Genomic DNA, 27,839 nt, shown 5'->3' on the forward strand with positions numbered 1-27,839 from the left:
TTAGCACTCATTGTTCAAGATTTGATTAAAGTGGGGGTAGTGGAAGAGGTCCCCTATAAAACTTGCAATAGCCCTATCCTTCCCATTTTGAAAAAAGACACTGATACTAAAATCTACAGATTCATTATTGATTTGCGAGAGGTTAATAAAATTGTAGTGCCCCAATATCCGGTGGTTTCTGAAATCACTACACTTCTCACTATGGTCCCTTCTACTGCCAGTACATTTTCGGTCGATTTGAAGACTGCTTTCTTCTCGATACCCATTCACCCTGACCGCCATTATTTGTTCGGGTTCACCCTGAAAAAATAGATCATATCGGTTCTGTAGAGCTCCACGGGGTTATACAGAGAGTCCCAGTGTTTACAGGCCGGCATTGAAAAGGCAGCTTGATTCTTTTCCTGTACCCAAAGGGGTGGCCCTTATCCAATACGTTGATGATATCTTGTTAGCTGCAGATACCCCTGAGCAGTGTAAAGAAGGAACACTGTTATTGTTATCATTTCTTGCCTCTCACAATCACAAAGTCTCGCGAAAGAAATTGCAATTTTTTAGACCGCAGATTACCTATTTAGGTCACCTCCTGTCTAAGGAGGGACGTGCACTTACACCAGACCGCATTCAGACTATTTTAGATACTCTGTGCCCTTTACTCAGAAGGATGTCTGTGCACTGACTGGCCTCACTTCTTTTTGTAGGCAGTGGATCCCTAGTTTTTCACACATTATTAAACCTTTGTTGGCCCTTTTGACTAAAGACACTCCGATGCCCCTCCCATGGACTACTGAATGTCAGAATGCCTTCCAACAGTTACGCCAAGCTCTTTGCTCTGCACCAGTATTAGGAACTCCAGACTACACTAAGACTTTCACACTCTGTGTCCACGAGAGGGAAGGTTGTGCTCTCTTGGTTCTAACACAAACACACGGTGATTAGCAACGTCCTTGTGCCTATTTCTCAGCTGTCCTTGACCCGTACGCTGCTTGGATGTTTCCGAGCGGTGGCGGCAACGGCTGTATCAATACGTCACAGTGAAGGAATAGTTTTGTCACATATATACCCCATTCTGTTGATGCTTTGCTAAATCAAACGAAAAGACAGCATTTGACTAGTGCTCGCTTGACTGGATATGAGTTGACACTTTTGGCCCCTCATATTACACTGAAAAGATGTTTGACGCTAAACCCTGCCACATTGTTGCCATTTCCATCTACTCAGCCACAGTCACAAGAGTCACATGATTGTATATTCCTTACTGAAGAGCAAACAAAAGGCCGCATTGACCTACAAGATACGCCTCTCGCTAGTGTTGATGGGGTGTTATGGGTTGACGGCTCGTGTCTAAAATTGCCTGATGGCACCACATCTGCTGCCTATGCGATTGCAACACTTCAGACAGTAGTTGAAACAGCTCACATCCCACAAAAGTCAGCCCAAGCAGCCAAATTGATTGCACTAACAAGAGCGTGTGAGCTTAGTACAGATTTGCTTGTTAATATTTTTGCTGACAGCCAGTACACTTTCGGAGTGGCACACAATTTTGGCTGCTTATGAAAAGAAAGGGGCTTTCTCACCTCACATGGGATACAGATAGTGCATGGAGAATTAGTACATAATCTTGTCACTGCTCTATCCTATCCTAAGAAAGTGGCAATTGTTAAGTGTAGTGCCCACAAGAAAGTGACTTACAAAATAGGAGCAGGTAATGCCTTTGCAGACCACACAACACGTGAAACCGCAATGCAGCGAAGTACCACATCTATCTATGTATGTAGTGAAGTCACAAGCTGAACGTTGGCATGATGCCACGCAAGAGGTGCTGGACATGCAGCAATCTGCTTCCGCTGATGAACTAGACCAATGGTCTAAGGAGGGAGCACTGGATGATGAGGGCTGCTGGAGGAATAAAGATGTGACCAAATGGAAGTTACCCACCGCTTACTTATGCCCCTTGATTCACATGGCACATGGGCCGGCACATGTTGGTGCATCCTCAATGGCAAAACAACTTATGCAAGTTTGGGATCATCCTGATATTGACGGCACTGCTAAAAAGATAGTCCAGTCTGGTCCGTCTCCAGTATAATCCTGGGAAGGGAACGTGAACTCCAGCAGGAGGGTTTGCAACACCAACTGACCCTTTTGAGGTCCTGCAAATGGACTACATTCAGTTTGAGCGCTGTAATAACTTGAAATATGTGCTGGTAGTGGTTTGTGCCTGTAGTAAATTGGTGGAGGCGTATGCTACGAAGGAGAATACCGCTCTCACCACAGCGAAAGTTCTCCTAAAGGAGTTCTTTCCTCGATTTGGCATTTGTCGGGTCTTATGGAGTGACAACGGACCTCACTTCATTGGGCAAGTTGTCGAATATGTCATGAAAGGGTTAGGGATTAAGCAGAAATTTCATGCCACTTTTCACCCACAATCAGCAGGCTTGGTGGAGCGTTACAATTCCACCCTGAAACTGAAATTGGCTAAAATACAGGCTTCCACGTCTTCATAATGGCCTGATGCCCTGCCCCTAGCACTACTTTCTATCAGATCAATACCCCATCACGATCGGGCCTTACGCCATCTGAGGTTGTGTTTGGCAGGCCCATAAATATTTGGAGAATCCCTTAGTCGCGCCCTATACATGATGTACCCCATGTGTTGATGAGTGACTATTTGTCCCAGTTAACTGACAGCTTGTCTTCTATTTATCAGCAGGTACGGGAAGCCCTTCCAGACAGGTCACAGGGTGATGGCCATGGTTGTGGCCTGGCGACTTTGTCTAGACAAAGTTGTTTCAACTGACAAGTTCCCTGCCACCCCGTTGGCGTGGACCGGAACAAGTCCTCTTGGCTACCAGAACTGCTGTACGAGTGACCAACAGGAAGAATTGGGTGCATGCCACCCACTGTCGTAAAGTTCCGCATGCCCTCGTGAGCCCAGCTGTATTAACAGATCACCGCAACATCCTGGTCACCGAGAAAGGACGAGCTGTGTCACCTGAAAGATCTGAGGAAGTCTTCCCAGACCACACGATCCCTGGTACATCTAGATATCTGCTTCGATCCAGGAAGAAAGACATTTCATTGCAGAAAGAGACTGAGCCACTGTCCTGGTTGGTTAAAGACTGACTACAAAGGGGGGTAGCCTATTAGTGACTACTCGTCTCAACGTTAGTGAAGAAACCAACGCCTGCCCAGGACCTTAGAGCACCATCTGTTATGTTGTTTACCGACGAAATGAACATGCCTGAGGAGGAGAATTCGAATGCTGTAAAAATCTGGAGTAAAAGCACAATGTTCATCACTGGACTAACTTTGACTGCTGTTATCATTGCTGTAATAGTGTGGGTTGTAGAGGCAGTAGCTCCGGCTCGAAACTTACTGACTGCTACTACTCCTGTCCCCTCCGAACATTATTATTTTACTCTTCCCTATCATGAACAAAAGCATCGAATGTTGTATAACAATAACACACAAATGTTGCATCATACTCCTAATGCTACAAACATTACCAACTGCTGGGTATGTGGAATGATGCCAGCTCATCAGAAGAAGAGAGGGACGCCTTTCATTCCCTTGCCATTCTCGCATAATGGCTCCTGTAGAGCCTGGTTCGCACTGTTGTAGGCCTCTGGAATTGCTAATATTACTCTAGCTGATGTAGGAGGACTTAATGCAAAGCTTAATAAAGTTTGTTACCCTGATGAGGAAGGGGATCCACAAGCCAAAGGAACTGTATGGGAAATGGAGGAGTATCGCAAAGGAAATTCCTCCACACGTTATGTTTTCCCCAACACTCGAACGGCCAAAGGTAACGGGCCTTTTGTTATTGCTGTTACTAGAGCCCAAGCAAATCTTTGTGTGAGCAGTTTTGGTAGTATCCCAGTGGGCTAAAGTGACTGTACCACAGTATTGAACATTAATGGAACGAACAATAGCAGTTTTCTATCCTCACACAACACTTATTTCATTTGTGGGAGTAAAGGCTACTATCATCTACCAGTCGGATGGTCCGGAACATGCTCATGTCCTTCTTGCTTCCTCCTGTGTTGCTAGCACCTGCTTCTTATCATAAAGATCAAAAACTGTTTAATGACATTTCCTTGAACCGATTCAAAAGAACTATATATAATGATGAAGTGGATCAAACTGACACTGCATTACACCAATATGTTGACTTTAATTTGGGACTCTTTTTCTTTGTTGGTGTGGCTTTGAATAGCAGGAAAATAAGGCGCTTAACCCGTGTAGTAGAGGCTGTGACTAATCGGACAGCAATGGCGCTTGGAAATATTACAGAAAAACTCCAAATTATGAGAATTGTGACTTTGCAAAACCGAATGGTGCTAGACGTGGTGGAGCATGTCGCATTATCGGTAGTAGTTGTTGTGTCTTTATCCCTGACCACGCCCCTTCTGTTTATGATGCCATTTCCAAAATGCATAAAATAGCCACTGAGATACATCAAGATTCCGGAACATGGACTTGGGCTGGATGGTTCTGGAGCGTATTTTCTGTATGAGGCTTAAAAATATTATCGGCCTTATTCATAATTATTGCAATTCTCTTCTCTTGTTGTTTATGTATCCAATGCGGGCCAATGCTTTGTTCCCTCTTTATTTCCACTTGTACTACTTGTCTACCATCTAAAACAAATGTCCAAAATGTAAATGCCCGTTTAGCAATAGACCGAAAAGTCAGCGCTATGATGCTGATTGATATACATGATATTTATCGTACCCCTTTTAAAGCATAAGAAAATGTCTTAGCTTATGCCAAAAGGGCCGTCTGTGGAAAACGTGTAATATTTTACTTGGCATAAGCGACACTCATTTTGGCTGTGGTGTCCATTTTGTTTCTTTCGTAATTCTCCCGTCCTCTGCTGCTCGTCTTTTTCTGCCTGTGCTATCTATTTTAGTTGACTTCCTGACTCGGCTAAAAGCAATGTACGTGCTGAGAGTTTGTAGCTGCCAGAGCACCTGGTCTCAGATGTTAACTGTCAATTAATTACTGCTCCCATAAGCATTCCTGCTCCCCTTCCCACTTTGCTGACCATGTGGTTGTTCATCTGTCCTTGTTTGCTGATAACTACTTCTAAAACTTGTTCTTCCTATTTCTGTTCACATGCTTACACTGCACAAAACCTGTATATAAGACCTGTGTTCTGTGAATTCAGTGTGCTACCTCAGGCAGCGCTTGAGAGTGCTGTGTGGATGTGGTCCCAATCATGAGTGATTAATAAACTTGTTATTTATTTCCAACTCCAGTGCTGATCTCCATTTTGTTGGTCTTTGAACCCATGGACAAAAGGGTGACCCTGCACCAGTGTACCCCTAAAAGGGTACATTTCCACAGTTGGGGCCCAATATATCATGTCTGCCCTGTGACCCCTGAACAGTATCTAACAGGACTTACCGCACATGACAGAAAAGGACCTAAAACACACAATTGCATTTTCAAAATATTTTATTTGAAGTGCCTTGATTCTTGGGATGGGTATTTTGACTTTCGTATTTGGGTATTTTGGATTGGGGGTGGGAGGCACCTAAGCTAACCTACCAACGCCAGACATTTTTGAAAACTAGAAACCTGGGGCAGTGCCTATTGGTATGGCCTGTGGTGATCTCACTATGTTTTCTTACCCACAATGCATTGCAAATGACAAAACCATGCCTAAACTCATCCAACCTGCTCCCACTGTCAATAGGGAGTTGCTGCTGTATTTGAGGCTGGGTCAGCTGACCCCCGTGGAACCCTATGTTCCTGGAATATTTGAACACACACTAGTGAGGCAGCGTTGGCCCTGTTTAGTTTCCTACCCTGAATAACCTACAAATATCCTAACTGTGCCTTCAAAAAAATCAATTTCTGCCACAATTCATGGGCAATTGTTGCTGTATTGTATGTAGGTGGTATTTGTATAGAGCTAATCTAGCCAAAAGGTAACAGAGCTCAAGGTACACAGGGTCAAAGGCAAGCACACAGTCATTGGCTGATAGAAAAGGGAGCTGATTTCTGGGAGAAGAAGTGTATTGTTACTGAATTGTGCTCTAGTGTTATTTATAGAGGTGTGCTTATAACTCTTGCCAGCAGTTCCGGGGCAGTCCTGAGGGAAATGGGCACTTTATTCCATATTCCGGGTGTATAGATAAAAAAGGCCTGCTGCTTTTTTTCTTTTCTTTTTTATGATTAGTCTCTATTCTGATAGAGTCCTGGATGCAGATGTGCCGAGAGCCAACGGAGATGTTGAGGTTGTCTAAGATAATCAACAGTACTGGTTGTGATGGCTTTGTAAATAATGCAGCTACTTTTGAAAATGGCGAACTGGCATGGAGAGGCAATGAAGTTCTTTTGGAACGGGGCTGATCATATTTCGGCAGGACCTGGATGAGTTGTGCTGTGGCGTGTAGGATGGCCTTAAGGGGAGCTAATATTGAGTCTTGGAGGCATTAAGCTGGGCGCTACCACCATCCAGATATAACACTATATGTGCTTGAAGAACTGTTCTGAAGTTTCTTTCTGGAAGAAAAATACTCTCATTCTTAAGAGAGAGCTGGTAGCAGGCAGTCTTTTTTTTTTTGGCAGTATCTTCCTTGAGTATTAGGTTAGTTGACCAGGGTGCAGCTAAGTTGCTTGTCGTTTGGTGAAGGTTGAGGCTATTTCTTGCAAATAACAGAAATTCTGTCTTGGTGGGAGTTTAGCTTCAGGTAGGCCGAGGTCATCCAAGTCTGGATGATGTGCAGATAATGTTTGAGGTGTTGGATGTCTACAGTGGAGAAGACTTACAAGAAAAATGTTGTGTTGTGAGTATGTTCATGAATTTTGGTGCTCTTGTCTGTGAGTAAAACCCCAAGGGGCTCCATGTTGAAGTTTCAGATGACCGGGGAAAGTATGGAGCCTCATGGTACTCCAAATGTGATAGAGCTCTCTTGAGATATAGAGCTGCCCATGTGAATGGTCTGGTGTTGGCTTGGGACCCAATGACTGACATTGCCAGTGAATCCCATTCAAAGTCCAAGTTGTGAATGAAGGTGGAATAGACTATCGAAGGCAGCTGAGTTTTAATTCACACGTTTAAATAATAATTTTTAAAAAATCGCACTCTGCCCCTCGCTCTGACCACCACTGGATAATTAAAACCCCTCTTGCTCCTCTCCTACGGGAGAGTTGTAGCCCGCACTGTGTACCTTGCGGTCTCAGTGTGTAAGAGGGGACCCAATGATGAAGCATGTCACCCTTGGGTGAGTGAGGGTTCTCATCTTTAATACAATAATTGTCCCCACATTCATTACTCTCTAAAAATTCTTTTATCTATTTGGTACTTGTTGTGAGTTTATATTACATAGGGCATACCTCACTCCACACCGTTTACAGCGTATATTCCCGGCTACAGAGCACCGGTGTCCCAGATGTAGTCTAGAAAACGCTGACTGTATACATGTGCTATGGTCATGCCCCATATTAGCTAATTTCTGGGAGGAGGTGGTCCAGAGCTTAAGAACCACCACGAGCATTTCTGTAGAGCAGACAATGGGTAGCAGTGTACTTGGCGCTCGCTGTTGCCCTAAATCGCAGAAGGTACACACCCTCTTTATTGTCCTGGCGGTACTGCTTGCTAAGCGCGCTATCGCCATGCGGTGGAAGTTGGCGAAGGCCCCATCTTTCTGTTTGGCATGGGGAGGTGGTACGGTGGGGTGGTGCGGAGAGTGCTGCCATTAGACGTGAGGAGGCCCGAGGCTTACGTAAGCCCCTAATCACAATGGAATGGGACATACTAATGGAGGCATTTAAGGCCCTAGAACCTGCGCCTGTTCCTACAATAACTGATGAGTAGAACGGAAATTATTGCCCACTGTCAATTTCCACATCACTGCTGACTCCAACGTGTTGACACACAACAAGTATGGTTCTGTCAACCCCACTTTATATACCTGTCTCTATGGGCACAGGGTGACCGTCAGGGTAGGATACATCAAAGAGTTCTAATTGGGGTAGAGCCAGACAATGGGGAGGGGGGATGGGCTAGTTTAGATGTTGGTTAGATTCGTTCTTCTACCTCCACTCATATGCAACCTCATTAACAGCATGTCACGGTGCAAAGGCACGTCCTATCTCCTGCACTACATAGTGTGATATCAACTGAGGCTTGTAATATACAGACTGGATTGTATACCATATAAGATGTGTACTGCAAAGTTTGCTATGCATATCCATGTTTTTATAAATTGGAAAAAGAATGAAAAATCAATAAAATGTGTTAACCTCTTCAGTGCCCATGACGAGATAGTCTCGTCATGGAGCACGGTTGCGCTGTGCCCATGACGAGACTATCTCGTCATGAACCCCACCCACTAGTGCAACGCCCGGCACAGGAGAGGGAAAGGGCGTGGCACTGAAGGGGTTTAAAAAAAAATATACAACACTATACTTCCACTCTCTGCCCCTTCACTCTATGCCACTCCATTCTACAACACAACACTACATTCCACAGCAAGCTACTCCACTCTGACACTCCATTGCAGAACACAACCCTCCACTCCATGCCTCTCCTCTTCACTCCGGTCCCTCCAATCTGTGCCCCTCCACTGTAAGATACTTTACCTCACACCACTTTACAACATGCCACTCCACTCTACTCTATGCCTCTACACTCAGTGCCCCTCCACAATACTTACCCCACGCCACTTCAGTGTACCCAAATCTACTCCACTCCTCCCCGATCTATCCCGTTCCACTCCAATCTGCCCCACCCCACAAGGGTCATGTTTGTGCTTTATAAAATTTTCCACATAAAATAACTAAATGGTACCCTATTTACTGGTCCCAGAATTATGGAAGGTGAATGGATCTTTCAAGGATTCTAATTGGTCACCTTTATGTCGCACCATATGTCGGTTACCACCGCTTAAGTCACTAAGCTACCCTGTGAGCATATTAACTCTTATTATTTATTCGTTTATCCTTAATCATTAATATGGTTTTTGGGACCCTGCAGATTTCATTGACCATTTTTCTTGTGTTGCCAGTTGGGAAAATTATCGCTTGATACTGAAGTTTTCATATGTTATCATGTTATACTCTTTTGTAAACATTGGAAGGTTTTGCTTATTTTCCAAAACACATTATTTCTGCCCTCACTGGTCTCAACTACAAGTTTTTACCTTTTTAAGTTTCTTCTATTTTTGTAACTTATAAAGATGATTTTAGTTTATCTGTCACTTCTAGTGTAAACAACATGTATCCAAATTGATCATGACTTTGCTTGACACTTTTATTTTCTACCCATTCTTGTTATTAATATAAATGTGATCTGTCAAACTGGTAGGAAAAGAGAAAGGCAGATATTTCTTCTGCAGTTAAAATTTCTGTTATAGCTTGTGCAAGTTAACTTTGTTGGTCTTCTCTAATTGGTTTTTGAGACCGCTTCTAAAGGTAGAGTAGCCATTCTTGTAGACCAGCAGTCTGTGATGTTTCTTTTTCTTAGAATTTAATATTCATTTAATATTTAAACAACCAACAATAGAGCAAAAACCCACCCACAGGTCTTGTCATAAAACTATTTTTGCATGCTTTCCTCTTGCCATCTTCATAGTACCCACCGGTTCTTCCCATTTCTACATGTGGGAGGGGAGTCTAGCATTAGGTTCCTCATACAGAACAGAAGAAAAAATCTAAAGAAGTACTCAAGGCTGTTTAACGCAGACCAAAGTAATCAGCTCTTCTAGTCACTTGGGGGATCTATGAAACTGTCAATTCTAATCAGACAATGACTGAGCTGTCAGCTATGACTCCTCTGCTTTAAATACAGTGGAGTGAACACTGTGAACTTATCGAACCTCTCTCCCTGTGCCTTTACTGAAAGTGGGGGAGTGGGGTTAGATGGCCTGTAACTTAAAACAAGACCTCTAAACAAAACATATTAATTGTTTTAGCTTCTCCAATTCCTGTTCAAGGTTGCGGTCTCTAACAATTTCAAGGCTTCTTGTTGCAGTAGTAGAATGCACATGATAATATATGTGCCTGAGTTGTCCGTGGCACAGAATGTGTCCTCTTCATAGTTGAAGAATGATGACGCATGTTAATTGCAGAATCCACTGTTTAGAGATGAGAAATCAATCTACTGTATCAGATGATGTCCTGTTGGTTTATTTAAAGAGAAAACTGAATAGTGCTCCTTTTTAGAAAGGATGACTATTCTGCTCGTGTTTTTGTCTGGTTTTTATTGTAAGAGTTTTTTTCATTGTGTCTTTTATTTTAATATTGTATGCCACAGTTACAGACATTATAAACCTATATTCCAGATTGAAGAGGAGGCAAATGGAGACCTATTTGATATTGAGATTGGCGTCTCTGATCCAGAGAAAGTTGGTGAGCCTGACCCCTCTTTATTTATTTTTGTATCTTATGTAAAAGCCTGTGGACAACATCTTAATTTACATGTTGTTATATTTAGAAATCTGAATTGTTATCGATCACCATTTTCACCTCCTAAATAATATGAGCATACAAAGTATTGCATTCTGATATTTTTGTTTACATTTCACATTTACTTAAACCTACATGGACGCACTCTTCTTTGTAATCATCTCTGATATGTGGATAAGTAGTCTTTTTGCTGATATCCGAACCTGCCCTAAAGTGTTCATTTACATTCATATGTTCTAATTCATTAAATGTAATCTTTTTTTAGGGGATGGTATGAATGCTTTCATGGCTTACAAAGTAACAACAAAGGTATTTAAGGCAAATTTCTATTCCTATTTTATTCATTATAAGGATTTAAACTATTTGAGGAAAATGATACCATTTTTTTTTTTTTTTGCAGACTTCTCTGTCCATGTTTAACAAGAAGGAATTCTGTGTAAAAAGGAGATTCAGCGATTTTCTTGGATTGCATAGTAAATTAGCAGGAAAATACATGCATATTGGTTACATTGTGCCACCAGCTCCAGAAAAAAGTATTGTGGGTAAGAGTTGATACACGTGTTATGTGCTCATTGACTGTTTCTTTGTGTTCTTGTTTTCCAATTCAGAGTAAACATATTTAACCTTTTTATTTTCTGGACTTAAGGCCCCAGGGTGTTTTGTAAATTGTAAAGCGGACTGTTAAAATTCAAGCTACCCAGCAATGGTCAGGGACTGTATCATATTCCGCTGACAGTGATGTCTGGTATAACCAGAGGGAACCATACATAAAAAAAAATTTGAATATTTAAGCAATTTTAAATGTTCCCCTTTATGCTTTGTTTCAAAGTATCATTCAATTCGAGCTGCCGGTGTATTTTTTCGTTTATTTTAATAGGAAATGTCTGCTAATTACATTCTCAAAGAAAACTTTGTGTGCAGTAGCCTCCATGATATTTCACCTTCCTTTCGTAAGCCCTTTGATCCACACTTAAGATGTTTCAATGAGTGACTGAGGATATTTACAATGTATACAAGGACAGTCTTGGGCAGTGTACAGGATAGCTAAACGCCCAAATATTTAGTTTTACACTTTTATAGCGAGAAATCATTGTATGAGATCTGTCTCCAGTATTATTTGTTTTGACAAAAGAGCCATTTAACTCCTCAGGGAAAAAAATATTGAATCCATTTAGCATTACTTTGGCAAGCATACACAGTATGTTTTTCATTCTGCCTCCACTATCACAGTGCATTACACTGCAGAACAAATTAGTGCTAGAATTATATATTAATTCTCTTGTAAGCAGCTACATGTTGCCCTCCGATACCTCCACTTTCTCACTTCCTGTAGTGACTAAAAATTGAGGGGGAATAGTACTGGGGCCAGAGCTAGTAGTGTGTTTTTTCCCCTCAAATGTTGGTCCACCTTTTCAGTATTTACGTTTTAATTTGTACCTCCTCTCCTTTACACTCCTTGGATTGTAGAACCACAGTAGACCATATGTTTACTTTTTTCTAGAAAATCCTTTTTAGAACCTGATCCAAAAGGGAAAACTCCCTCTCTTGAGTTAACAAAAGAAAAAAAAACAATTGGGATGTAAAGATCTTCCAATTTTGTAGCTCCATAGATAGTCGCCGATAATTTAAAGAAACAACCCATGTTAGTCCTGAAGTGGCCCAATAGTGATACCAGCAACTGTCTTAATATAACAGGACCCTGTGGTGATGGTACTGCGTTTGTTTTTGTACCTTGGTTGAGCGTGAAGTGGACTGGTGGCAGGAGCTGGCGGAAATGCTTCTCTGTAGTTTGATCAAGCAAACTATGGTATGTGCCTCCTCTCCCTGCTTTTTCTTTTCCACTACAAACGTTGCTCCTCTCTGAAGGAATGTCTGTTGCTTTCTCCCTAAATATGTGTGTTTTTTGCACTGCACCAGTTTTACTACAAAGATACTGAACAGCATGATTGATTGTGTGAGATCTGTGTAACTTGATGGCTAAGCCTGTAGTTGGAGTTCTGAGCCTCTGATATAGGTTTATCCCTATAGATATGTTTGCTGTCATATGATTGAAACTGTATGATCTGTGTAAGTTGAGGGGATGGCTTTGCTGCTTAGTCCTCAGTTTGTAAAACCTGTGTAATGGCATAAATATCTCCCAGCCTGTACTTGCGCCATAGCCTGAGACATAGCTCTGAACCCATAGTATATAAGAGCAAGTTGTTTAAAAGTGGCCCATGAGGATTGGTGCCATGATGTTTTATATTTCAGAAAATCTATCGGTTTATCATCAAATCAATCCTCAGTTCATTTCTACATATACAATTAATCGGAGGCATGGTTAATGGAAAGCGAACATTGTGTTAGTAATCACATTGCAAGAGACCAGACACATCATCTTACTACCAATATATATATTTATATCTACTTTCCTATTTGAGCACCAACTCCATGTTAGATTGTTTTTTTCCGCCATCAGGTTTGGACATGTACTATTGGGACTCGGAGTTCAACGCATTCCTCACACACTTGTTCAGGCCCAACTGGTCAATTAAACTCCAGGACTCGTCTGTGCTGCTCAATGACTTTTTCCTGGAGATTGATTACGATCAAGTGTTAACCTTAAGGGCCTCTGGCCCTCTTGCAGGCCGTGTGCCCCTCGTTGTTGATGACTTTGTTGATAACGTCTTTGCGGAAAATGCCCACAGGGTGATGGAACACTAGCACTTCCAGAACTGTACCCAGTGCCATGCGAAGTTTTCATGGACCGACCGACACGAGGCTTATAATTTTTTCTTCTCCTCAAACAGCGCCATGTGCGAGGCCTGCCTTAACTTCCACTCAAAGAAAAGTGTTCGGTATCAATGGGAGAGAAGGTGGGCACATCAATGGATGCAGCAGCTAGCTTCCAACGACGTCCCTGACATTTTCAGGGAACATTCTTCACCTGACATGGAGGATGATCAAGAAGCCAATCCTTCTAGTATCGCGCACCACCAGCTGTTACGTAGCCCAGAGGTGACCTTCTCTTTTGACTCTGACCCTGAGGAAAAAGACCAGGAGGCTCCGCTCACCTCTACAACTCGAATATATGTCGTTACTACGCATTCCGTTGCAACGCATGCCTTTAACACGCATGCGTTACAACGGAATGTGTTTTCCACGCTTTGCTGTTACTTCGATTTTACCTTTACTCCGCTTTTTCTTTTTTGGGGGGGAGACCCCCCCAAGCCCCCTTTCTTCTTTTTTTTTCCTTTTTTTGCAGGTCTCCGCCGACACTGAAAACGGACTGATGCTTTTTTTCGGATTAGGATGACGTTGTTCCGTGATGACGTTGCTTGCGTGGTGAAGATGGTCGTTGAAGCATTACGCCTTGTGAAGACGTTTACGAGGTAAGTGTATCGTTGTAAACGTAATGCATAGAAAATGCTTCGTGGTAAAGGCTGTTTCCCCTACAACTCCAATCCCTGGACAGAGACCTCAGCAAGAGCCATGAGTATGGTTGGCACCAATACACACACCAGGCTCCAAACGTGCCTCCAGTTGGGGCAGAGCACCATCCCTGAGGAGATCGGGTATCGTGTCCATCAACTAAAACAGCTTCCTGAACATTCACTGTCCTCTGGGCTACTTTGGCCAAAGGCCTTGAAGCCTGCTACACTCCCATCTGCCCACGCAGACCCCTCAAGTCTAGTTGAACCTGAAAATATTTCACAGACCATCCAGGCCAAAGACCCTCCCGATACCGGCTTCTCAGTTGCTTTCGGCACTGAAAACACCATTGGCGTAAAAGAAAATCCTGAAGATTTAATTGCCTCTGAGGCCTCTTAAACAGAGGCCTCCAATTACTGGAACAGCTCATCCTCCAGCTGCTTCAGGAGGAGCTGGATGTGAAGCAGAAACATATGATCATCCACCCCAGATGGGGAACATCTAAAAAAAAAACTGCTTCCCAAGCTACTTTGCCGCTGAAGAGGAAACTGACCTTCGAGGAAGAGTTTGCTTCGGAGCCTCCTCTAGCTCCCAAGCCTAAAAGATTCCAGTACAGGGGCACCACCCCCTCACAGTTGTATCCCTTTTCTTCCTTTTCCACCCCCTCCACCCCCACCACATCCCTCATAGGACTCCCCTTACTCTTTTCATGGGGAAGGCAGCCTCTTCCACCCACAGATCCTTATGATGCACCATTCAATCCTGTGCTCACTGATGACCATGGCACGACTGTTTTCGATCCCCTGGGAAATCCTTGCTTGGATGACTATCTGGCAAGGGATACAAAGGGTGGCCACCTTCCGCAAGGTGCATATGCATGTCCTCCATTAGGAAGATGACGTCTTAATCCTTAGACATTGTCCATGTCATAGAGGATGGTCCAGTTCCACCTGATGCTGAAGGGTATGTTTAAGGGTATGTTTAAGTCAGCCAGAGGGAACTCTTCTAGGCAAGGGTGGTAACGCCACAGGTGCAGAAAAAATATAAGCCCTTAACTAACAACCTAGCCTACATCAGGGGTCCGGTCCCTTCCAATTGTCTTGTGATGCATACTCAGCGCAAGTGTGCTAATGCTCAGTCCACAGGCTAAATGACAAGGAGAGCAAAAAGCTCGATGCTGCTGGGAAGAAGGTAGTGGTAGGATCTATCTCCCACTGGAGTATAAGTAACTCTGTAGGTCTTGTCTCCCAATATGATCAGGCACAATGGGATGAGATGCAGGAGTTAGTGATGCATCTTCCAGAAGAGTTCAGCAAAATGGGGTAGAAGTTACAGGTAGAAGGAAAGACCCCTTCCAATGCCACTATCTGCTGTTCCCTAAAAGCTGCAGAAACTGCTTATCGAGGGATCAAAACCTATGTCCTCATAAGACGCCATGTGTGGCTCCGCATCTATGGGCTTAAACCCAAAGCTCAACCTGCCATTCGATAGTGAACATCTCTTCGGTCCGCAGGTTGAGAACATGCTAGAAAAGATTACCAAGGACACTGACACCATCAAAGCCACGGGGGCCCTTCAGACCTCATGGCCTCAGGGCTCCTTATAGGGCCACCAGTACAGGACTGGTTCCAAAACCACCTCCCCGGACCCACCCACCCTACCAGAGGTAGCAGCAGTCCTTTCCTCGTCAGACATAGATAATGATACCTCAGGAGTGCCTACAAGAGCAACAACAGCAGGGCCAGGGGCAAAGGAGGTTCTGGCAAAGGAGCCTCGCCTGCGAAACATTGATTCCCCTGCCTCCACCTCTATCACACTACACCTGTGTGGAGCAGGCTGCAGGATTTCTTTCCTCGTTGACAGGAAATCACTTCATACAAATGGGTGTTAGTCATGTCTAGAACTTCTGACACCCTCTTCCAATTGTCTAACTCACAACCATACTTTTAGCAGAGAACATCTCAGCCTCCTGGCAGAAGAGGTCCAAACACTCCAACAAAAAGGAGCCATAGAACCAGTGCCAGGGGATACAGTACTGGCCAAGGGGTTTACTCCCTCTGCTTCCTCATCACCAAGAAGGACAGGTCTCTCTGGCATATCCTGGATCTTAAGCCCCTGACTCAGTACATCCTCAATGAAACTTCCATATTGTAATGCTACAGGATGTCATCCCTCTGCTTCAATAACCACATGGCGACATTGGATCTCATGGACGCCTACTATCACATCCCCATTCATCTCCCCCACTCGTGCTACCTCAGCTGTGTGGTGAGTGGCCATCATTATCACTTCAAAGTACTTTTGATCTGTGTCACTAACACCACAAGGGTTTTCACTGAGTGCCTGGCAGTAGTCACTGCTCCGATAAGAAGGGGAGACACCCATGCCTTCCCCTACCTAGACTAATGGCTGATCAAGAGCGCAACCAGGGCTCAGCACGTAGCAAATACCCAGGCAACTATTTCACTCCTTCACAGCATCTGGTTTACCATAAATGCCACCAACTCCCACCTACAACCTCTATAGATCAAACCATTCCTGGGGCAGTACTCCATTCCGTGACAGGCAAAGCATACCCTGAGGGCAAGCGGCCTTGCCTTTTCATCAACTCATGCCTCTTTTTCAGCCAACTCTTCACTTCACATTAAGAATCTTAATGCGTTTGCTAGGCATGCTAGATAGCCTCATGCATCCCCATAGTAGACCACGACTGGCTTCATATGCGCCTGCTTTAACAGTGCCTTTCAGCCAGTTGTCACAAGTGCAGGGTCAAATCGAGGATCTATTGTTGGTAAAGGCCTGCACACATTGCTCTCTAGAGTGGTGGAACAGCAACAATCTGTTACAGGGCTGGCCTTTTTTAGACCCCATTCTGCAAGCCACCCTTACTGTGGATGCCTCTCAAACCGGGTGGGGGCGCATCACGGCCATGTCACAGTCAAAGGAGAGTGACTCATCACCAAAGGTACCACATCAGATATCTTGATCACCTAGCCATATGCCTCACCCTCAAAGCCTTCCTTCGCTCATTCAGGGCAAACTAGTCTTTGTCAGGACGGAACAAATGACCCCCTATGTGTTACCTACAGGAACCCTGCATATCTCTCTCGCTCTCGCTCTCGCTCTCGCTCTCTCTCTCTCTCTCTCTCTCTCGCTCTCTCTCTCTCGCTCTCTCTCTCGCTCTCTGTCTCTCTCGGTACAAAACACCTGCCATTGGGCGCTCCGCCATCACATCCACCTGATGTGGTGGCGGAGGACAATGACCTTGCGTACCCGCTCAATAGGACTCATTAACAAGTCCACAAGTGGAAACTCCACCCATAAGTCCTGCTCTAGTAATTTTAGTGCTGGGGCGCTCAGCAAATAGACCTACTTGCTACCCCAAAAACACAAAATGCACAAGCTTCACTTTCAGGTACCCATACCCACAGTCTATGGCCAATGCACTATGGATGAACTGGTCAGGGATCTTTGCCTAGTCTTCTCTGCCTCTCCTCCATTCTTTTTTTTTTGTGAATATTTTTATTAAGTTTATAAACAAAAGAGAAAATAAACACCGCTCATTCAGTACACAGCTTAGCATACAAAGGCTCCAAATGTATCTAAACAATCCAGCACAGGTATCACAGAGACATAGAGGCGGGATAAGGGCACAATACCGTAGTTCCCCTCCCCCACCACTGCTGGCGATAGAGCAGCTAGTCCTGGTCACTGAGGTCGGATTCTGAAGTATCGGGTGGGGGCTCACAGATGTTCCCTCTATACACATTCCAGCCACCCCACACCAGGGACCATTTCTTGGGGCAACCTCTATGTACATATACGGTTTTCTCAGTCACCATTACAAGGTCCATGTCTCGAATCCACTGCACCAGGGTAGGTGCCTGCCCCGATCCCCATCGCTGGGCTATATTACGTTTTGCGAGCATGAGCCCTAGTGTTACCCACAGCTGGGCCACTCTATTGTGGTCCGTCTGCTCCCAGACATTCAGTAGACAAAGCCGAGGTTCCGGCAGCGTGGGGACTTTGGTTACCTGGGAAAGAACATGCAACACCGCCTTCCAATAAAGCACTATGACAGGGCACTCCCAAAAGGTATGAAGGAAGGTTCCCTCGAGACCACAGTTCCTGAGACACAGCGGGGACTCCGCCCGTTGCAATTTGAATAGGAGTGTACGGGTATAGTATGTGCGGTGCAGAATTTTAAGTTGGACCAGCCGTAATTTGGACGATATGCCCACCTCCCTGGGGGACGATAGCGCGGACTGCCACTCCGTCTCATCAAAGTCTCCAAGTTCTGTCTCCCATTTCCCTTTAAGGGTCGAGAAGGGGTCCGGGCAATTATTTATTATTTTTCGGTACGTTAGGGACGTCGCTCTTTGAATCAGATGTTCCGCGAGGAGCCGATCCTCCAAGGGCGATGACTCAGGGAGCCGAGTCCCATGTGGAATCGCCGTCCGAAGTGCGTGATGGATTTGTAAATATCGGAAACGTTCGGTGTACGCCAAGTCATAATCTGCTTGCAATTTGGCAAAAGGGATCACCTCTCCCCGCTGCCAGAGATCCCCAACCCTAGAGATGCCAATAAGATCCCACTGGTGGAATCCCTTGGTAGTGCGCAGTACCCCAAGCTGTTTAGTGTCCCAAAGCGGCGTTGCCTGGGTAATCTTCCCCGCCCAGCCCATCGTCCGCTGTGCCGCGAACCATATCTGGAGGGTATGTGCTGCGGGCCCTGCCGGGACGCGACCTCTTTTGGGGTTATAAAGGGCTCCCATCACCCCTCCGGGACTGAGCAGTTGTCTATCCATACGGTATGCAGGGTCGTCCCCCGGCGCATGGAGCCACTGATTTATCATCATGAGGTGCGACGCCCAGTAATAGGTTTTAATATCTGGGAGGGCTATTCCTCCGTCATACCAGCCACTGGTAAGCTTGTGGAGAGCAATCCGAGGCGCATTATCCTCCCAGAGGAGACGAGTGATCTCAGCATTCACTGCCGTGAAATAAGAGGGCGCTACCGGGAAGGGGGTGTTTTGTAACGCATAGAGGAATCTAGGGAGGGCGAGCATCTTAAAGAGCGAAGCCCTTCCAAGCAAAGTCAGGGGCAAGGCGCGCCAGTGTTTGGCGTCGGTGCGAAGCCGCTGGAGGGGCTTCATTAGATTTTCAGCCACAAATTTGTCCCGATCCGCAGTGATGTACACGCCCAGATATTTGAATCCGTCATGGGCCACTAGGATATTACAGCCCCTCGGAAGCCGAGGCGGGGAGCCGTGGAGCATAAACAAAATGGATTTCTCCCAATTGATTTCATATCCTGACCTTCGCCCGTACGACTCACATATGTTTAGGAGACAGGCGATAGAGCGCGCAGGCGAGGCAAGGTAGAGAAGAACATCGTCCGCGTAGAGGGAGATCCGATCTTCCCACTCTGGCGTCCATTTGAGGCCACGGATCACTGGGTCCTGTCGCACCCACGCCGCTAAGGGCTCAAGCGCCATAGCAAAGAGGAGCGGGGAGAGGGGGCAGCCCTGTCTCGTCCCACGGCCCAGCGGAAAGGCGTCAGAGACGTGGCCGTTGACCACCACCTGAGCAAGCGGCTGGGTGTACAGTAGCCGAATCCACGCGCAAATCTTGGGGCCCAGCCCCATGTGGCGGAGAACAGCGAACAGGAAAGGCCACTCCACCCTATCAAACGCCATTCGCGCATCCTATGACAGTATGGCCGCGTCTTCCTCTGTCGAGGAGCGGCCCGCAATGATTCCATGGAGACGCCGTATATTGAGAGCGGTGTTTCGGTGGGGCATAAATCCTGACTGGTCAGGGTGTATTAGGGTCGAGAGGTATGGCTGCAGTCTTGTTGCAAGTACCTTGGCTAGGATCTTCGCCTCCGCGTTAAGTAGCGAAATCGGGCGATAAGAGGAGCACTCGTGCGTCGGTTTGTCGGGTTTCGGGATCACCACTATAGTAGCTATCCTTTGATCACGGGGGAGGATCCCGGTCGACAGACCGTCCTTATACATGGCCAGTAGGTGCGGGACCACTAGAGAGGAGTTCTGCTTATAGTATTCGATAGGGATGCCATTGGGCCCCATCGCCTTCCCAGTGCGAAGGGCCAGAATCGCCAGCGTTAGCTCCTCCGCGGTCAGATCCGCCTCCAGGGCCTCAGCTCCCGAGGATGTGAGCCTCGGCATTGCGATGTCCCGAAGGAAGAGCTCGTTTTCTGCACCGGTAGAGGAAGCCTCCGGTGTGTAGACGCTTTGGTAGTGGGCCGCGAAAGCCCCCGCTATCTGCCGAGGCTCTGAGGTAAATTCCCCATCGCCTAGCAGAATCCGAGCCACCCATCGCGCCGCTCGGTCCCCCTTTTCCAGCCACGCCAGCAGTTTGCCCGCCTTGTCCCCCAGTTCGTAGATCGTGTGCTGGGTCGCCACCTGTCTAACACGCGCTCCCTCCCAAAGATGGGACCTATACTCCTGCTGTGCCATGCGGAGTGTATGCGCCGAATCTTCATCCCCTTGTGTTGCATGGGAAGCTTCCGCCACATCTACCGCCCGCTCCAGTTCCAGCACCGCGAGGCGCTGGGTTTTCTTGTGGTCAGTGATAATGGAGATGGCCTGTCCGTGGAGGACGGTTTTAAAGGCTTCCCAGAGGGTTGCAGCGCTCCTGATGGAGTCCGTATTATCCGTGAAATAGTTCTTGGTCGCAGTTTTAAGGGCCTTACTGATTTTAGGGATTTTAAGATATCCGGGATGGACCGGGAACAAAGTGCGTGTACACGGGTCGTTGGTCGCAAATGTAATGACCACAGGCGAGTGGTCCGAGATGCCCCTCGGGAGGTGCGACACCTCCGTCACCCCTTTGAACCCGGCTGGTGAGGTGAATATATAATCTATGCGTGAAAGGGTATTGTGTACCCCGGAAAGAAAGGTGTACTGTCTCTCGTCTGGCCTATACGCCCTCCATGTATCCACTAGACCAAGTGCAGCAGTAAATTCTGTAAGAATGGAGGTGTCTCCCCCGTGAGCCCTGTGTGATGACCTGTCAAGTGTAGCGTCCATGGTGGCGTTGAAGTCCCCACCCATGATCAGCTCCCCATGCGGAAGTGCCAACAGGAATTCGCCCAGCGCCCTGAAGGAGATCTGGTGCAGTGTCGGGGGGATGTAAACTGTTACGAAATTGTATACCTTCCCCTCCCATTGGCAGGTGAGTGCCGCAAAGCGGCCCTGCTCGTCCCTGCGGGAGTCAAGAAGACTCAGGGGACAACGCTTGTTGACCAGAATGCCCACCCCTCGGGACCCTGTCGTAAACTCTGAATGTGTCGCCATCTTAAACCCCCACTGATCTAGGGCCTTAGTGGTAGTACCCACTAGGTGTGTTTCTTGCAAGAGTGCCACCGCGGGCCCCCTGCGCTTGAGGTATTGAAGCACTAGCCCCCGCTTGATCTTGTCTCCTAAACCATTAACGTTCCAGGAGAGAACTACTAAAGAAGGACATCGCTGCTGTGTAGGGACGCTTGGTATTGTATCAGTGGTAGCCTGGGTCATATTACGTGATGCCATCTTCAGGGAAGGGTGTGTGAAATGCCCAATGCAGTGTGCCACCCCTACGCACCCGTACCTGCCTAGTGAGCCTAATGCACCTTTGAGCGGTTGGTGAACCTGAAACAAAACACAAACCAACTTTCCGACAACATCCCCATCCCCCCCACCCCCCTCCCTGCCTCCCTGCCCTGCGGGTTTACAACTACCCGCCACCCCAACTCAGCAGAGTGCTTAGTTCCCATAAACTTGTTACGTGCGTATGGGGGGAAGCCGCTCACTGTTCAGCCGCAAATCCCCACACCATAGGCTTGTCCCTTCAAACAGCCGACTGCCCAAAAAGTGAGAATGTCCCAGAGTCTGCAGCCTCCTGTAGTCTCAAGGCCCAACCGGGCCGCTCGGTGCCCCGAGGCCCCAAATCGCCAAGAGTCCTCCAGTCCGGTGGTCTCCACACCGCCCCGCCTCACGGAGTGCCATCCCCTGCTCCAGACCCCTCGACATCCAGGTCCTCGGGGGAGGCGGAATGGCCGCCAGGGGGACGCTCCCCTCTGCTCTTCAATCTCGCCGGCCGCCACCCTTCGAGCCACTCCGAGGCCTCCGCCGGCGATGTAAAGAACCAGGTGCGCCCCTCCGCCTCCAACAGAAGCTTCGCCGGAAATAGCATGGAGTATTTCAGTTCTCGTGAGCGGAGGTCTGCCTTAACTGCCATGAAGTCCCTGCGTTGCCGCATCACTGTCGCTGTGTAGTCGGGATAGAGGGTGACTGTACTGTTGTCCACCCGCAGCGGGGGGGCGGTGCGCGCCGCCTGGAGGATCGCATCCCGGTCACGAAAGTTGAATATGCGGGCCAAGATCGGGCGCGGGGGGGCCCCCGGTCGAGGCCTCCCACCCGGCACCCGGTGTGCCCTTTCCACCGAGAAGAACTTAGAGAGCCCTCGGGGCTTTAGCTGTTCGGTGATTAGTTTTTCAACAAAGAGGTCTAATGCCGGGCCGCGTTCACTCTCCGGCACCCCAACGACTCGCACGTTGTTGCGTCTGGACCGGCCTTCCTGGTCATCCAACTTGGCCAGCAGCTGCTTCTGCACCAGTTCAAGAGTTTGTATGCGTTTATGATGGTCCGCCGTGCCCTGCGTGAGGGTCGCAGTGGCTGCCTCGACCTCCGTTGGTCTCGCATTGATTTTAGCGACATCTGCCCGGAGGAGCGCTACATCCGTGGAGATCGTGCCAATTGAGGCCTGCATCTGCGTAAGCGTGGCCATAACGTCTGCGAGCGTGAACTCCGTAGGCTTGTCCGAGGGGGGGGGCCTGTTTCCGAACTTGAAGGAATGCGAACTTTTCCAGCTTCGCCTGAGCCCCACCGCGGTTGCCCTTCCCCCCCCATGATGCCAGGCAGTCAATGCGTCGGCGCCCGGTCAATCCAGGTACCACACTATCGTACGAGTGTCAGATCGACGTGCCGGGCGGGCCCGGAGATGCCACTGCTTGATTCAGGGGGACCGACACACCCCCGATGGGCAGCCCTAGGGGTTGAAGGCAGCACCACCTCGGCGCCTGCGAAGCACCAGGGCCGCGCAGTCGCCCCCCACTAGATCACGAGATGCTCAAACCACCCCCACAGTGCAATGGCCGTTGCACGTGGCGCCCAGATGTCCGGTTTCCTAGGGGTAGCACAACATCCGCCGGACCTCCGTGAGAGCACCACTTCACACACGCCAGTTCAGGAGTTAGAGTGCGGCAGCACCAGTTCCCAGGGCAATGCCCCGTATAGCAGTCTCAATGCGCCAGTCGTCAGGCTACAGGAAGTCTAATCAGGGGGTTCCCACGAGAGCTCCCCCACCAGTTCAGGCGCACACACGCTCCTCAGTAGGCCGCAAGACGCATATCACCAAGGCGCCGCCCGCGCCGTCCAATTCGAAGTGCTGTCCGATCCCCCACTGACCTTCCCATAGATGGCGCATCCACCGCTCCTCTCCCTCGCTGCAGGCAGTAGCGCAGCGCCGATCGCAGCTCAAGCCTCCCAAGGTCCGCCGGGGGGAGGACGGAGGGACTCGGAGGTCTCCCCTACAAGGTGCTCGTCTGCTGGCTCCGCTCTCTCGCCGTCTCCGTGGGGCCGTCTCAACCACTCCCGGTCGGGCCCAGCGCTCCATCTCCGCCCCTGTGCGAGTCGGCTGAGGGCCGGGCGAGTCCGGTTTCCACCGCTCCGGGGACCGGCCTGTACCGTCGGAGCAATGCTGGACGCAAGGCGACGCAGCCACGCCTCACGCCCACCAGACCTTGGGGATGCGAGGCCCAGCTCTCCGCTCACATCCACGCCTCACAGCTCCGGCGTGGGAGGGTCCAGGGAGCCCAGAGTTTCTGACCCCGGACGCCGAGGCCGCCGGACAAAGGAATAGCTGTCCAGAAGTCGGTGATGGTTGAAGGGAGGTAGGATAAATTACAGGATTACCGGCCGGTGCAGAGGAGCTCAAGGCTCAGGCGGCCATGTTCGTCGCGAGCCAAGCTCCGCCCCCTCTCCTCCATTCTTGATAAAGAAGATGTTTCAAACATCTCAGACTCTGATCCTTGTGGCCAGCACTTGGACATGGCAGCCATGGTACTCAGCATTCCTAAAGATATCAGTTAGTCCCCAAGTGAAGCTTCCCTACAGGCAGTACCATCTCGCAAGAATCCAAGGTCAAAATAGGCATCCAAACCCCATGCAGCTCAATCTAGCGATGTAGTACTTGAGATCCTAGAGTTTGGTTACCTGTGTATTCCTCAAAGCATGAACATTTTACAAGAGTCTTGCAAGTCTATGCAGCAAAATGGAAGACATTTGTCCACTACGCCATCCCCAAACATCTGGACCCCCTTAAACCTGCAGTCCATGATATCTTATGCTGCTTGCTTCATCTGTAGAAGTCGGGCCTGGCCTACTCTTCAGTATGGCTACATTAAGCAGCCATAGCTGCCCACATGCAAAATAGGAAACAACCTTCTTCCACACACTTGTCTTTAAAGCATTTGTGGAATGCCTCAAAAAGGTTGTCCCTCCCAAGGTTCTCCCTGCTCCAGTATGTAATCTTAACATAGTCCTTACCAGACTCATGGGGCCCCCACTTTGAGCCCTTGTACTCCTGCCCTCTCAGTTACATCTCGTGGAAAATGGCTATAACCTCTATTTGGCATATCAGTGAGTTACAGGTGCTCAAACTCCAAGAACCTTTCATTCAGGTTCATAATGATAGGGTAGTACTCAGAACTAACCCTACATTCCTCCCCAAGGAGGCTTCCCCTTACCACCTTAACTGAACTATAGGGCTTCCAGTCTTTTTTCCCCCAACCAGACTCAGTAGCGAAGACAGTCCTAAACAACATAGATGTAAAATGCACTCCCATGTATTAAATTGATAGGACCAAGCCCTTTTGCAAATTGGACCAGTTGTTTGTAGCCTTTGCTAATCCTCATAAGGGCCATTCTATATCCAAAGCGGTCATTGCTAGATGAATAGTCAAATCCATCCAGACTTGCTATCACAAAGCTAAAAGAGCCTTCCCTATCACACACTCTACATGACGTATGTAAAGCTGCCACATGAGCAACCTTGTACACCTTTACTAAGTGTTATTGTGTGGATATCCTAGCCATACAAGAAGCAGTGGTTGGCTAGATGGTCTTGAGGGCCTTATTTCAGACATCTGCATCATCTGCACACTAGCCACCACTTACAGACAGCTACTTCTTTACAGTCTATGCAGAGCATGTGCAGCTGCAGCGACACATGCTACAAATGAAAAATGTTACCCTGTAAGCAACTGTTTGTAGCGTGTAGTTCTGTAGCTTCATGTGCACCCATGTCCCTCTCCAGAAGCATATAGTTCTGATCACAGATTTCTTTTGTTACCTAGCTTTCTTTTGCAATCTTCATGTGCACCATGCTGTGATTACTCATCACTGCATACTACTCTCACCCAACATTTTAACATGGAGTCGGTACCAATGTGCATTGACAACTAAGGGAGGAGTCCCCATATACCTTGTGACTTAAAAGACTTCTTTGAAGAAAAAAGACCTGCTAACATCCGAGCTCAACACTAGATGGAACAAATATGCAGAGCGTGTGAATCTACAGCTCTACATACAATGAACAGTTGCTTACAGAGTAAGTAACATTTGCCATATGTTCTCTGAAAAACCGAAGGTTAAAGTGAAATTATTTGGTCATAAGTGTATAACGTTTGTTTAAAAAAATTCTGGAATTCACTGAAATAAACCTAGTTAAAGTGTAGTTAAGATTACAAAACAAATCCTAAGAACCACTCAAAAGCACCAGTTATGGTTTGATTAGCTAACCATAACTCCCTCCCCGTCATGCGCTGCTTAGAACGTCACGTATAACACCACTCATGATGTTAATGATATGACTGAGGACATCTCAAATGCAAAGAAGGCATCACTGATTAAATCATCCATCATACTTTTTTTCCAATTATGTGAATGACTGGTTTATATATTTATATACTATGTAATGTGAGTAAAATCTGTCTTTAGAATATTTTGTTTTGGATCTACTGTTCTTGTACCCGTATAATTTAAAACTAATAAATAGATTTTTATTGTGTAAATGTTACTTTTCAACATGATATGGGGGTCTCTTGTTAGGTAGTGATAGGTGACACTTTGTGTAATGGTTATACAGGTGTATGTATCACTTTCTGTGGTTATATACTAAGAGGTATGGGCTTTTGAGCCTACTTTTCTGTTTGCTTGCGCATCTTTTAATGTATGGACATGTGGATAGTGTATAACGCTTAATGTTTTTTCTTTCTTGTGGTAGTTTAATGAAACGAAAAGTGCAGCCTATATAGCGCGACTGTCACTCCTAACGGAGTCTCCTGGCGCTGCAGATAACTAAGAACGACTATAACAATGTAAACTAAATCAGGGCCAAGGAGCAAACTTCTGTAAACTGTTTTTCTTTGGATTAATCAGTAAAGGCGTGGACATATGATGCTAGTGTAATGTTTGTTCTCCAGTATTGGATCTTTCATAGATTCACATGCTTGAATCATTCCCCGTCATCAAAGTGGGAATCCCATGGTATTATATGAAAGCAATTTTACCAGTAGCATAGGCTAAAATGGCACTAGGCCGTGAATTTAATAGCCTATATATGCTCTTTTATTTAAAAAAAGAACCAAACTCAGACACCAGCCAATCAGGCGACAGCACCCTCGAGTAGAACCTTCCCTACAGAGGCTAGTTCCCTCAGATTTTCTACCGCACGTCGTGGGAAGGGAGTCTCCCTGAGCTCTGCTCAGTTATTTTTTTCAGGTTTCAAGAACCTTCTATCAGGTCAGATGTATATAATTTTCTGTATCCATTTTCTGAACATGTCAGACCATTCAAAGAAGGGATTATTCAGATCATGTAACACCTGTGGCAAAAAGAGATATCTTGAGGTCATATAATCCCACTCCCTCTCAAGCAGAATATGTTTGACCATGCTCAGGGTACGTCTCTGTGGTATGCTGGTGTATATAGCCTCGAGATCCATCTTGGTGATCCAGTCTTCTATGGGAAGACCATCCTGATGAATGCTGCGGCCCCTTAGGGCCATTTAGGCAGAAACATGTTGATGACCACAATAACGGTGTCAATGGGGTACTAACTCCCCCAATCCCCACACTTTATTTTTAATACCAAGTAATTGGCCATTTAATAAATGTATTGTGGCTTTTACATTGGTTTTTAAAACCATTCACTTTCACGGGCCCCCACTTAGATTTAGAAGTTCCTCCCGGTCTCCCGATATAGGCCTGCTCTCTACCAAACGAAGTTTCTAGAGAGCGAGGACTGCCAATGATGAAGCATGACACCTGATGGTGTGTGAGGACAGTTCTTCACTTTTTTTTAGATGCTTGATACTCCACCAAGTACCTTGTAAACTCTCGGTCATTCCCTTCAGGGTAGCTTCTTTTGTTTACACATACTATAAATGGTTGCCAGAACATGTTTCCTCTGCGCCTGCTCCTCAGGTTCCACCTTCGGCTCAGTTCACACATAAAGCGCCGCCTCCTAGACAGTGCACTTCGCAAATTTCAGGAACCCCTCTATCTTCATAACCTCTGGCGAAACCCCAGACGCGTTACCATGATGTGTCTGACGGGTATCAAGAAGAAGAGGGAGAGATAAGGGATCGTGCTTCCACTATTAAAGAGTGGGATGATTATTTAATAACTCCATGCTCTCCGAGTGCTCTTCCAGTGGATTCTCCTCTGGATGATATTGGAGGTTTCCATAATATCATGGAAAGGGTGGTGAAACGCTTCCAATTGCCTTTTTCAACCAAGCAGACCGACTGCTTTTTTAAGGAATCAATTAAAAAATCGATAAGGCCCATTGGTATTATAGATTTTATTTGGTAAGAAGGGGTCCATATAATGAAGAACCCGGCCACAGTCACAGCTGTTATACCCAGGTTGGATAAAAAAT

The 27,839-nt window shown here is 46.9% G+C and overlaps 1 protein-coding gene across 1 annotated transcript in view; it reads left to right on the top strand.

Annotated features, from left to right (window-relative positions):
- The window catches only part of SNX2 (sorting nexin 2), a 556,635-nt gene that overhangs the window by 265,674 nt on the left and 263,122 nt on the right, over positions 1 to 27,839 (top strand). Inside the window, exons 4-6 of the mRNA XM_085632673.1 lie at positions 10,296 to 10,362; positions 10,685 to 10,728; positions 10,820 to 10,961. Coding sequence (XP_085488799.1) covers positions 10,296 to 10,362; positions 10,685 to 10,728; positions 10,820 to 10,961 — 253 coding nt within the window. The remainder of the gene's footprint in view (positions 1 to 10,295; positions 10,363 to 10,684; positions 10,729 to 10,819; positions 10,962 to 27,839) is intronic.

Source organism: Triturus cristatus, chromosome 2_1 (assembly GCF_964204655.1).
Source record: "Triturus cristatus chromosome 2_1, aTriCri1.1, whole genome shotgun sequence".
Taxonomy (NCBI): Eukaryota; Metazoa; Chordata; class Amphibia; order Caudata; family Salamandridae; genus Triturus; species Triturus cristatus.